The 13,061-nt window shown below is 42.6% G+C and overlaps 1 protein-coding gene across 2 annotated transcripts in view; it reads right to left on the reverse strand.

Annotated features, from left to right (window-relative positions):
- ASTN2 (astrotactin 2) overlaps positions 1 to 13,061 on the reverse strand; it is a 600,456-nt gene that overhangs the window by 177,038 nt on the left and 410,357 nt on the right. For both annotated transcript variants that reach the window (XM_045074025.1, XM_045074024.1), the window contains exon 14: positions 3,075 to 3,340. In XM_045074025.1, the coding sequence (XP_044929960.1) occupies positions 3,075 to 3,340 (266 nt within the window). The remainder of the gene's footprint in view (positions 1 to 3,074; positions 3,341 to 13,061) is intronic.

Here is a 13,061-nt window from a genome sequence, read left to right on the forward strand (position 1 = left end):
ATCCCACCAAGTGGCCTTGAAAACATCTCCCTGGATTTCCGTAGAAATGGATGTTTTGATCATGCCGAGGAAGCTGGCATGGAATCCAGACATGGGGGAATCTGACTCCTACACAAGGAGGACGAGAACCGCCACTCCTCTTGCTACCACATGGGCCAAGAACACATCACAAAAGTCCTGTGACTTAGCTAGGCTGGTGCCATATTACAGATGAGAGGAGTGTGGCCCAGAAGGGCAGCACTAGGCCAAGATTTTGAAGCAGTAAATGAGGATTTTCATTAACTTCCCCCACCGAGTCCTGGAGAGCTCGGCCCCATGCAGCTAACCAAGAGGCTTTGCTCATCCACACTAACAGAACACTGGTCAGACAATCTTTGGTATTCATTGGAAGTTTCAACAGCCTCCTCACAGGTCTCCCTCTTTCCACACTTGCATCTTCACAGTCAACTCTCACCCTGAAGCCAGAGCGGGGAGATTTATTCATATTTGACTTTTTGTTTTAGTTAGCGTGGAGACCTCTGACGCATCGGATTAGATCATCCATGAGGCTTAGCTCGTGACTCAAGGTCATTATAGCACCATGCATGGTTAGGCTTTATATATTCATCTACTTTGTGTTCATTAACTAGCTAATTTTAATACTTCAAAAAAAAAAAAAAAAACCTCCCACAAATCCACCACCCAAAATGCCGGGTAGGAACATGATACCTCCATGTGATGAGGGCTCCCTCGTGCCATTGTCCTGCCTCCCCAACTCAAGACTGTCATTATCCTGAATCCTATGTTGACCATTTCCTTGATTCCTTTTTTAAATAGTTTATAGCACCTGTATTCATTCAAAAAATGTAGTTTATTTGGCACGCATCTGTTTTAATTTAAAACAGGGGAAATGGTTGGGAGGGAGACAAACCATAAGTGACTCTTAATCTCACAAAACAAACTGAGGGTTGCTGGGGGGAGGGGGGTTGGGAGAAGGGGGTGGGATTATGGACATTGGGGAGGGTATGTGCTTTGGTGAGTGCTGTGAAGTGTGTAAACCTGACGATTCACAGACCTGTACCCCTGGGTATAAAAATATATTATATGTTTATAAAAAATTAAAAATTAAAAAAAAGACAGGTGCTTAATGGATTGAGCCACTCAGACACTCCTGTAAGTCATATTCTAATAGTACCTAATAATCAGTTATATATACTAAAACAAACAAACAAACAAACAAAAAGCAGGGGAAATGGTATCACACTATATAAAATGTATCTTCGGGATTTACATTCTTCATTTAATATTATGTTCATTCATCTCATATTTAATGATACTGTAGTTCATTTGTTTTTGTCTCTTGTAGATTATTCCACTGCATGTATATTCCACTGTGCACTTATTTAACTGCTCTCCTACTGACAGTCATCTGGGCTATTTCCAGAGGGCTCCTTCTGCTGCATGAATCTATCCCTATCGAATCTGTCCTGCATATCCTAAGCATCTCACTCCCCTTCAAATGGGATCCACATTCAATGAGGTAGTTTACAATAACCCATATGAGCAGGTTCCTTCTGACCTCTCTGGCCTCATCCCTGCTTTCCTTCTATCTCTTCATCTTAGTCATGGAATGCCTTCCAGGCTTTGTACAGATCATGTTCTCTTCTGCTTCTGGTCATCTACCTGACACTCTCCCCAGGTCCTTACTCTCATCCCCCTCTCTCCTCTAGGAAGCCCTACCTGACCATTTACCACCTTCTAGCACTCAGAACACTATGGTAGGAAGGCATAATCCATAGCAGCCTGATGGTATTGGTCAGGGATCTACCAGACCATCTTCTTTGGGCCAAGGGCTATGAGAGATTTGCTGCAGAGGGAAGACTGGGGACAAAGTGGAGAAGCTTTATCCACCTTCCTCTCCCTAACTGAAGGGGTGGCATCACTATTCTTGGCTTTATGGATTGGGATTCCTGAAAGACTGCATTTAGAAAAAGTGTTCCATGAATACAATTTTGCAAACCAGTGAACAAATCATTTATATGGTCTCTTCAAGCCCAGACATGCTGCCATGGGATATGAAGCATGCAGGAAGAGGAAAAAGAGGAGATATAATTTCACAATTAAGCACCTAGGCTCTGAAGCAGACCAACTTTGAGCAAATCAGTAAACATCCTCAAGGTTTCCTCACTTGTAAAGTGGACATGACATTAGGATGAACCATATGGAATTACCATTTTTTAAAAAAGTATTTATTTGAGAGAGAGAGCGAGAGAGAGCAAGCAAGCATGTGCACAGGGAGGAGCAGAGAGAGAGTTTAGCAGACTCCTTGCTGAGCTCAGAGCCTAACACGGGGCTCCATCTCGTGACCCCAAGATTATGACCTGAGCCAAGACCAAGAGTTGAACAGTTAAACAATTGCACCGCCCAGGGGTCCCTGGAATTATCATTTTTTATAAATAAGAAAATGATCAAATGCTGGCAATTTCATATATGTTAAACCAATATTTATACATAAATCAGATCTGGATGGAAGATTAAATGAGATAATCCAAGTATAATATTGAGGCAGAGACCTTTAGGTTTTTAACAAACCCATGTATCTTCTTCCCCAGACCATCAGATAAAATATATTTCCCTGTTTTTGTTTGTAGACAGGTGTGCCCAATGAATGAGTTCGACCCAGTGGAAAGGAGCTGAAATGATATTTGTCACTTTCAGGCTTGGTGCATGTAAACTTCTCACATACGATCTCCCATGTACTTTCTTCTTCCACAGCAACTGTGGAAGCATCAGGTTGATGAGGGCACAGGATAGAATAATATGGGTCTTGAACCCCTTCTCAGAGTAATAACTTCAAGAAATAATAAGAAATAACTTCAAGAAATAACTTCTATTATATTAAGCCATTGAGATTAGAGGATTTATTGGTTATAACAGCTATATATGTACTTAAAATATGGTAAGGGATCAATAAATGTCAGCCATCACCATGACGGTGATGAAAGACAATCCCAATGGACAAAGGGCCCACAAGGGCAAGAGGGAGGAAGACTGGTACTTAGATGTGAATTAGTGGCTGTATCAGGGGAACTCACCTCCTTGGTACCATTGTCTTGGATCAGGGTATAAAGTGGTACCACACGGTTGATTTCCAGCAGCACTGGTGTGGGGCTCAGCTGCTCCTTGCCTGGTCGGCGGCAAAGGTGGCAGGTAGATGGACAACGGCCTTTCTCCTCACAGCGGATCTCCACACCTGAGATAAGCTGGTCATCCGACAGCATTTGGGCGGTCAGCAGCCCTGAGAGGTAGGTGATGAAGGGCATGGACTTGAGTTCCTTCTTGCTGCCCAGCTCTGTGGTCTCTAGAGAGAGAGAGAGAGAGAATTCAACATTGTTCAAAAGGGCAGACTCTTGAACCCATAGGGTCCAATGTGCCAAGGAGGTAGTATCCCATGGAAAAGAAAAAAGATGATAGAGTGGTTTACTCATGATGTCTTGGAAAGAGCACTGGCCTGATGACTCAGATGTCAGAATCGTGTCCTTTTTTATTCTTCCTATTAAGCAGTCCCTTACTTTCTCTGGGCCTCACATTTTCCATATTTAAAGTTGACTGGTTAGATAAGAGGACTCTTCAAGGACCCCGCAAGATGTAACAAATCAAAGATATTTTCTCAACAAGAAATTCCTATCTACTGTCAATTTAAACAAATTCTACCCTTCTTTTGAAAACTTGCCCCAGTCCTATATTTTCCATGAAGTTTCATGTGATGGGGGAAACACCAGCTAAAGTCAATTTCCATTTAAATCCCAATTCTGGGACGCCTGGGTGGCTCAGTTGGTTAAGCAGCTGCCTTCGGCTCAGGTCATGATACCAGCGTCCTGGGATCGAGTCCCACATCGGGCTCCTTGCTCCGCAGGGAGCCTGCTTCTCCCTCTGACTCTGCCTTCCACTCTGTCTGCCTGTGCTCGCTCTTGCTCGCTCTCTCTCTGACAAATAAATAAATAAAATCTTAAAAAAAAAAAAATCCCAATTCTGCTTGATAATAGTAAGCTACCTTGGGAAGGTCTCCTCATACCCCAAGGTCTGTGAGGATTAATTCTGTAAAATGGGGTTATAATACTCACTAAAACAGTTATAAGTGGTAAATGAGACAGAAGGAGGTGGACCTATCTGGAAAATCATTCATGAATTCCCCTTTCTGTCTGAGTTCATCTGTCCCTTGTTCAAACTTCTTTTTCTGCCTTCTTCATGTGCATGCTGAGATCTAATTATCCATGCTCCATTTTGTGCTATCTCTCTTGATCCATACCACCAGCATTTCCCACTTCTGTCTTTGCTCACCTGTCTTATTCTTCTCCTCTGCCTCTTCAAAGGTTCTCCACCCATCAGTGCTCCATTCCATCGTCACCCTCTTCAGGAAGTCTTTTCTCTCCTTGCTCTAGCCATTCTTCTCTGATTAAGTATTTCTGTTTATAAGACCTAATCTTGTTAAGCTCTTTTCTCATCCCATTTTCTGCTGACCTCTCCGGTGATATAATCTACTCTTGGAGATGGGACCATGTCTCCCACTCCTGCTTCCCACTCCCCAACCCCTGCTTCAGTGTTTAGCATAGTGCTAGGGAAGTACTTGTGACTCAATCAGAGAGGGAGATTATAGAAACCTGAATAGCTAGAATAACATTCATGATCTAGTCTAGAGGTTCTGAAATCCTTCTGGGGAATTCTGTGGATCTCAGGCAGCATTTCAACAGATGACTGCCGAGGGCAAGAGGGAAACTAGGTGGATGGAACTCAAAACCCACATTTCAGCTTCAATGAGAGCAGTTCTACTTATATCTCTTTTATTGACTGGCCTTCTATGTAAGACTTCGTAAGAAGAGAAGGGTGTATGACTATATAAAAAAGCTTGAAAAGCAAAGGGATTTGTACAACCCAGAGAGTTCCATTTGCACCAAACACTGTTTGAATGGTATTCTCAAACTTGTGCAATGCATAATCTGAGTGGCAAAACGGGGGGGGGGGGGGGGGCTGTGATAAGGGGCAGAACTTGGCCCAGACATCAGCTTCTTTCAAGGCTGGTAAAGTTAAGGCATGCTCCTGCCTCGGTGGAAACAGGGGTCCTGGGCACCAAGGCCTGAGAGAAAAAAAGTAGGGTTACCTCCTGCTCTAGCTCTCAGCTTGCAGTGACATGCAGCTGATCTGGAAATGGGCTTGCCAATGAGAAATACAAATAAATGCAGCCTTCATTCATTACTCTCTGGGCCCTCGGGCCTGGGATCTGGGCTCCACCTTTTCTGTCTGGCTGTCAGCAAATGCTTATGAGCATCAGATCAAAGGCTCTGAGGGAAGAAGACAAGGCAAATTCCAACTCACCAATCCTTCAGGGGGATTAAAGAAGGGTAGTTACTAAGATAAACAAAACAAAGCTGTGAAGAAGGCATCTCAGCAGCCGGGCAGACAGAGACAGTCCTGCATTCAGACAAGTTGAAAGAAGAAGATGATGATGACTTTTGGAAGGGCAGGCTGGAGGGACAGTTTTGGAGAAGGGTGACTTCGAACTTGGGAGAGAATAATCATTGAGGGGAGAAGCTCAGAGGGCAGTCAGAGATGCAAGGACATTAGGGGGGCAGTTAACTCACACTCTGACCCAGACGTCAGTAAATTAACTGGTCCATGAGTCAAATCCAGCCCTCTGCCTTTTTTTTGTAAAGAAATTTTTATTGGAATACTGGCATCTTCATTCACTTATGTATTGTGTATGACGATGATGGCACAATTGGGTAGTTGCAAAAAAAGATGCTATAGCCCACAAAGCCTAAAATATTTGCTACCTGAATAAGTTTGGGGACCTGTGCTCCAGGCCCAGGTTATAGCTGGGGCAGTGGAGCCTCAGAAGGAAAATCTATCTTTGGTCACACAGGAATGTGGCAATATAATAGATTAAAGTAAAAACACTGGAATCAATTAGGCCATTGATACACTTAAATTGTGAATCTCCAATAAGAAAAAATAGGGCGGGGCATCTTTTCTCCCTAAACCATCTTTCAAAAACTATTGAAAAAGCATATATTTGGAAACGCTACTCTGGTACAACCCTCCCATTTAAAAAATTTTTTTTCAGTGTTCCAAGATTCATTGTTTATGTATAACACCCAGTGCTCCACGCGATACATATCCTCCTTAATACCCACTACCAGGCTCACCCATCCCTCCACTCCCTTCCCCTCTAAAACCCTCAGGTTGTTTCTCAGAGTCCATAGTCTCTCATGGTTCATCTCCCCCTATAATTTCCCCCATTCACTTTTCCTTTCCTTCTAATGTCCTCCATGTTACTCCTTATGTTCCACAAGTAAGTGAAACCACATGATAATTGGCTCTCTCTGCTTGACTTATTTCACTCAGCATAATCTCCTCCAGTCCCATCCATGTTGATGCAAAAGTTGGGTATTCATCCCTTCTGATGGCTGAGTAATATTCCATTGCATATATGGATCACATCTTCTTTATGCATTCATCTGTTGAAGAGCATCTTGGCTCTTTCCACAGTTTGGCAATTGTGGCCATTGCTGCTATGAACACTGGAGTACAGATGGCCCTTCTTTTTACCCTGCAATTGCAGGGTCATAGGATAGCTCTATTTTTAATTTTTTGAGGTATCTCCACACTGTTTCCAAAGTGGCTGTACCAACTTGCATTCCCACCAACAGTGTAAGAGCGTTCCCCTTTCCCACGTCCTCGCCAACATTTATTGTTTCTTGCCTTGTTAATCTTTGTCATTCTAACTGGTGTAAAGTGGTATCTTAATTTCCCTGATAGCTAATGATGATGAACATTTTTTCATCTGTCTGCTAGCCATTTGTATGTCTTCATTGGAGAAGTGTCTGTTCATGTCTTCTGCCCATTTTTTTTGACATGATTATCTGTTTGGGGGGTATTGAGTTTGAGGAGTTCTTTATAGATCTTGGATATCAGCCCTTTGTCTATAGTGTGATTTGCAAATATCTTCTCCCATTCCATCCACCCTCCTATTTTGAACAAGGGGAAATAGTGTCCCAAAGAAAGACCTTCCAAAGTCGTATGTTGAGTTAGTGTTCCTTTCGGCACACGGTCCCAATCTCTTCTGTTAGCCAATTTATCACTTACACTACTATTTCAATCTCATATTTTAAAACATAGATGGCCTACTTCTCACAGAATCTTGCCATATGCATATAATTTAACTGGGAATGGAATGTGGTGCTGGGAGTAAAAATTCCCTTGATCAAACAAACATTCATAGCTACCGGGTTAAAGATATAACTAGCCATTTAACAACAAAACAGGCTATAGATCTTTGCTGTTCTGTTTTTTTCCCAATAAATCTTTTTTTTTTTTTTCAGTCTATCAATTCAATTGTGTTAAAAGCCCATAGTCTAGGCTGCCAACTGCCTTGCAGTAGCAATCTAGAACTCATAGCTGAACTTAGGGCTGGTTTTGCAAAAGGAGGACACTTGAGAGTCACCTGGTCTAACCCCATTGCTCAACAGTTGAAGAATCTGAGACCTAAACAAAGAAATTGATTTATGTCTATCTTCCAAGCATTTAATAACAATGATCCTTTTTGTAAAGATTGTATCATGCTTAAATTATGGTCTGGATGGGAGTTACAACAGGGAAAACCATTAACCATTCCATTAATTATTCCTCTGTAGACATCACAATTGTGAAAGTTAATTATTTCTGATCCAACCTCACTCTGTGCCTAAAGTCATCTTTAGTTCAATTGCCAGTTCTTCAGAAAAGGCTTCCCTGAACTCCATCCCCATGCCACCAATCTATATAGGGCTTCATATTAAAAAATCTTGTAGCATACTGTTCTGTTCTATCCATCATCTCTCAATGTCTTCAGACTATAAACTCCAAGAGGACAAAGACAGTATTAGTTGTGCTGATTTCCATATCCATTGTACACAGAACCTGGAACATGTTTAGCTTTCAGTAATAGTTTCAATAAATATTTGTTGGATATATATTTAAAGACCCTGATCACCAAGCTATCTTATCAGAGCATTGATAAGTCTAAGAGCCAAGCTTTGTGAATTTCAAGACTAACAATTAATTGATGGCTTGTAATCAAGTGACAACCTCTTCCCAAAGTAAAATTAGCTTTCTCAATGGGAAGGTTTACAGATGAATAGCTGATCAATTTGCCAGTTGTTCTGATCTCCTCTGGGTTTTCACATAGGCCCTTGCCATTGAGGGGATGGGAGAGTTCAGTTAAAACAGGCTGTCTTTAACAGGCAAGGATAAAGAGCATTTTTGAAGAGACTTATCCTCTGTTCACATTCCCCATCCCTCTGAACAATGCTTCCAAAATAGGATCATGTCTGGTTTTAAGCCCAATTCAGTTCCAATGACACTACAACCCATTCATTTGAGAACCTGCCAACTGAACTCTCTTTTTTCTCCTCCCAAATTCCTGCTGGGTATTATTTTGTTGCCACCAAAAAAAAAAAAAAAAAAAAAAGGCAGCCTCAGTTGAAGTGACAACTCCTTGTTGGGAGGGCAGCCAGGGCTTTCCGGCAGGAGGTGATGGCACCGCTTGCCCTCATCCAGAAAACAAAACAAAGGCAGCAGACTAAGGGCTCCTGGGAGAGCCAAAGCTGTGCGAATGTTTGTTCAATATTCGGCAACAGTGCAGGGCGCTGCCTCCCAAGTCAGACAGGCTTGCCTTGGCAATAGGCTTGCACTTGAAGCATTTAAAGGCTCCACAGGGACCAGAGGGGCTCAAATTAGAAACGTTAAGGGTGGGGGAAAGAGGGTGAGACTTTTATATCATAAAGAATGGCCTTTATTACAGCCATGGCCTCCCAGGAATTGCTGAGATGGGATCATTTCTTAGGCGGACTTACTGTCTCCTGCTGGAGGAAAGCGACTGCTCTGAGGCCTGACTCAAGGACCCACACAGATATCCTTAACAAAGGGAAAGTAGCCAGCTGAGAGGCCATCAGCGAGGTCTGCCCCTGTGCAGGGTCCAATCCAAACTTCCCAGCCTGACAGTCAAGGTCCTGCATCGTCAGTGCACCCTTCGTAACTCACGGCACCAACCCGACTGAGTAAGTTCTTGTGCGGATCAGATAAGGTGCCTGGCAAGGGTTAGGCACTCGATCCCCATTAGTTGTTGCTGTTGTTGCTGCTGCGGTAGTTATAATTCTTAGTCCCACTGTTGTGACAGGATGTTACAACTGAAATTTCCACTGAGACACCAAGATGGAATAGAAATGAAAGCCCCAAACCGAGCCCCAATATGCAGAACTTACAAAGGAGATGAATCCTAACTGGTTTCATAACTCCCAAAACCTCAGCCAGAACAAGGAAATAAAACAAGGTCAGAGAATAGGCAGGAGGGATTTAGGAGAGATTTGTCTGAGGCAGGCAGTGAGTTCCTGTTTAGGGTTTCCAGCACCCCAGGTGAGACACGTAGGACATGCTACCTTCTAATCCCGGTCTATAAGAAGGAGCCTCAAGATTGCCTCTCGGAGAACTTGCTATGTGTGCTTCTCTCAGTTTTTATTTTAATGGGCTAGTTCAATCAGTATCTCTCTTCCCAATGAAACTGTAAGCTCCATTAAAGTGAGGACCTTGGCCTGTTCTAAGCGATCATTTGCATCTCAGCACAGGTTTACTCTCTGATGTAGAGTAGATGGCTTGCAGGTAAATATCTGAATTAAGGAATAGATGGACATGAGCCTCTTGCCCTTGAATCCTTTCCATTCCTGTAACACTTATGAGACTTCAAACTCACTCTCTCAATTTATCACCATAGCCTCAAAGGTAGATGGTCTTAACCTTACTTTACTGATGTAGAAATGATAGCTTGTAGCACTAATTCTCACTCTTGCACAATGAGCTGTCTCTGTTGCAAACACTTGGCCTTTCTCTGTTCCTGCCACTCCCAGACACCACCTCCAGGCTCCCCCACCCCTTTCCAATGGGCTAAAGCATCTCAGGGGTAAAAGGCTTTTAAAGGTCACCTACTCAGAAATCCCACCTAATGTTTCCTTCAGCACCAAATCATCCTCTAACTTCTTCTTGGAAACTTCTAATGATGTAAAACTTACTATGTTTTTAGGCCTCCCCTTCCATATGGGACAGCTCTGTTAAGTCTAGGCGGCTTCCCATCCTGAAACTGCATTTCTCCTCCTAAGCATCAGACCCAGACTCAGAGCTACGCACTTCATGTTATTTGGACGCTCTATCTGAGGTGCTCAAGCCCGCTCCCTACCTGACAGTCATGCTAAGATTAATGCCCTGACAAGGTGCATGAACTCCTGATGCCAGGAAATGTGGGACAGTCTCAAGTGGCTTCTGATAAGGTTTATGTGTCTCAGTACGGATAAGTGTGTATGTGGGGGTGGAGGGTGCACGTGCACACATGTGCAGGCATATTTAAGGCACGGAAGGGAGGGCAACAGTGGAGACTCTAAAAAGAAGACAGGTCGGGGTGCCTGGGTGGCTCAGTGGGTTAAAGCCTCTGCCTTCGGCTCAGGTCATGATCTCAGGATCCTAGGATTGAGCCCCGCTTTGGGCTCTCTGCTCAGCAGGGAGCCTGCTTCCCCCTCCCTCTCAGCCTGCCTCTCTGCCTACTTGTGTCTCTGTCAAATAAATAAGTAAAATCTTTTTAAAGAAGAAGAAGAAGACAAGTCTACAAAACTGCTAAATCCTAGGACAACTGATCTCTTGATCTAGCCTAATTCACAGCTTCCCTCCCAAGTGCACAAGTTAATAAGCCTGATTGCAGAAGGGCAACTCTAGTACAGTGACTTGCCTGGGTTTAAATTTCACCTCTTCCATTGCCAGGTGGGTGACCTTGGACAAGTGACTTAACCTCTTCTCATCTGAAAAACATTGATAATGTTTGTATCTATATCTTGGAATATTTGGAAGATCAATGAGAAACAGAACCAATGAGGAATTTACAAATTCTAGGGTGTCCAGAGCATCAACAGAATCATTTGTTCTGGGGCACCTGGGTTGCTCAGTGCTTTAAAGCCTCTGCCTTCGGTTCAGGTCACAATCCAGGGTCCTGGGATTGAGCCCTGCATAGGGCTCTTTGCTCAGCAGGGAGCCTGTTTCCTCCTCTCTCTCTGCCTGCCTCTCTGCCTACTTGTGATCTCTGTCTGTCAAATAAATAAATAAAATCTTAAAAAAAAAAAGAATCGTTTGTTCTACTCTATGGCCAACTAATCTTTAACAGAGTAGGAAAGAATCGCCAATGGAAAAAGGATGGTCTCTTCAATAAAGGGTGCCGGGAAAACTGGACAGCCAGATAAGGAAGAATGAAACCGGACCTGTTTCTTACACCATACACAAACATTAAAATCAAAATGGATGAAGGACCTCAATGTGAGACAGGAATCCATTAAAATTCTAGAGAAGAACACACGCAACAACCTTTTCGACCTTGGCCACAGCAACTTCTTACTAGATAAGTCTCCAAAGGCAAGGCCAAAAAAAAAAAAAAAGTAAAAATGAACTATTGGGACTTCATCAAGATAAAATGCTTCTGCACAACAAAGGAAACAGTCAACAAAACTAAAAGGCAACCTACGGAATGGGAGAAGATATTCATAAATGACATATCAGATAAAGGGCTAGTATCCAAGAACTATAAAGCACTTACCAAACTCAGCAATCCAAAAGACAAATAATCCAGTCAAGAAATAGGCAGAAGACGTGAGCAGACATTTCTCCAAAGAAGACACACAAATAGCCAAAAGACATGTGAAAAAAATACTCCACTTCACTTGGCATCAGGGAAATACAAATCAAAATCACAATCACTAGTCAGAATGGCTACAATTAACAGGACAGGAAACAACAAGGATGGGAGGCAAGGATGGCGAGGATGCGGAGAAAGGGGAGCCTCCTACACTGTTGGGGGGAATGCAAGCTGGGGCAGCCACTCTGGAAAACAGCATGGAGGTTCCTCAAGACATTAAAAACAGAGCTTCCCTATGACCCTGCAATTGCACCATTGGGTATTTGCCCCAAAGATACAAATGAAGTGATCCAAAAGGGCACCTGCACCCCAATATTCATAGCACCAATGTCCACATGAGCCAAACTATGGAAAGAGCTCAGATGTCCATCAACAGATGACTGGATAAAAAAGATGTGATATATAGATATAGATATAGATATAGATATAGATATAGATATAGATATGACATATATGTGATATATATATGTATATATATCAAATAGCAAAAATATATATTTGCTATACGATAGCAAGAACCACATGAGATCATAGGTGTAAACCAGCTAGGGCTGCATCTTTTATCTGCCACTCAGAACAGTTCAATGAGGAATTAGTGTCCCTATTTTACAAATGAGGAATATTTTACAAATGAGAAATCACACACACACACACACACACACACACACACATACATGGGACTATTGCTCAGACATCAGAAAGAATGGATATTTACCATTTACATCAATGTGGATGGAACTGGAGGGTATTATGCTGAGCAAAATAGGTTAATAAGAGAAAAACAATTATCATATGATTTCACTCATATGTGGAATGTAAGAAACAGGGCAGAGGACCGTACAGGAGGTGAGGGAAAATAGAATGGGAAGTCATCAGAGAGGGAGAAAAGCCATGAGAGACTCTTAACTCTAAGAAACAAACAGGGTTGCAGAAGGGGAGGTAGTTGGAGGGATGGGGTAACTGGGTGATGAGCATTAAGGGGGGTACATAATGTGATGACCACTGGGTATTATATGCAACTGATAATTTATTGAACACTGTATCTGAAACTAATGGTGAGCTGTAAGTTGGCTAACTGAATGTAAATTAAAAGGAATTATCTGTTCTAGCCCTTGGTTTTCACCTCAGCATTATTCAATTCTTATGCAAGTCTGGATTTGTAAATGTTCCCTGGTTACCTGCTGGTGATTTAACCACAGTCAGGAATTCCTCTTCAAACTACCCACTTCCTAACTAGTGGAACACAGCAGACCAAGGTAGACAATTCAGTAGACAAAGGTAGAACTGCACACTTAAATCCAGAGCTACTGAGTTAAGCCTA

Source organism: Mustela putorius, unplaced genomic scaffold (genome assembly GCF_011764305.1).
Source record: "Mustela putorius furo isolate JIRA1106 unplaced genomic scaffold, ASM1176430v1.1 tig00537301_pilon_pilon_pilon, whole genome shotgun sequence".
Taxonomy (NCBI): Eukaryota; Metazoa; Chordata; class Mammalia; order Carnivora; family Mustelidae; genus Mustela; species Mustela putorius.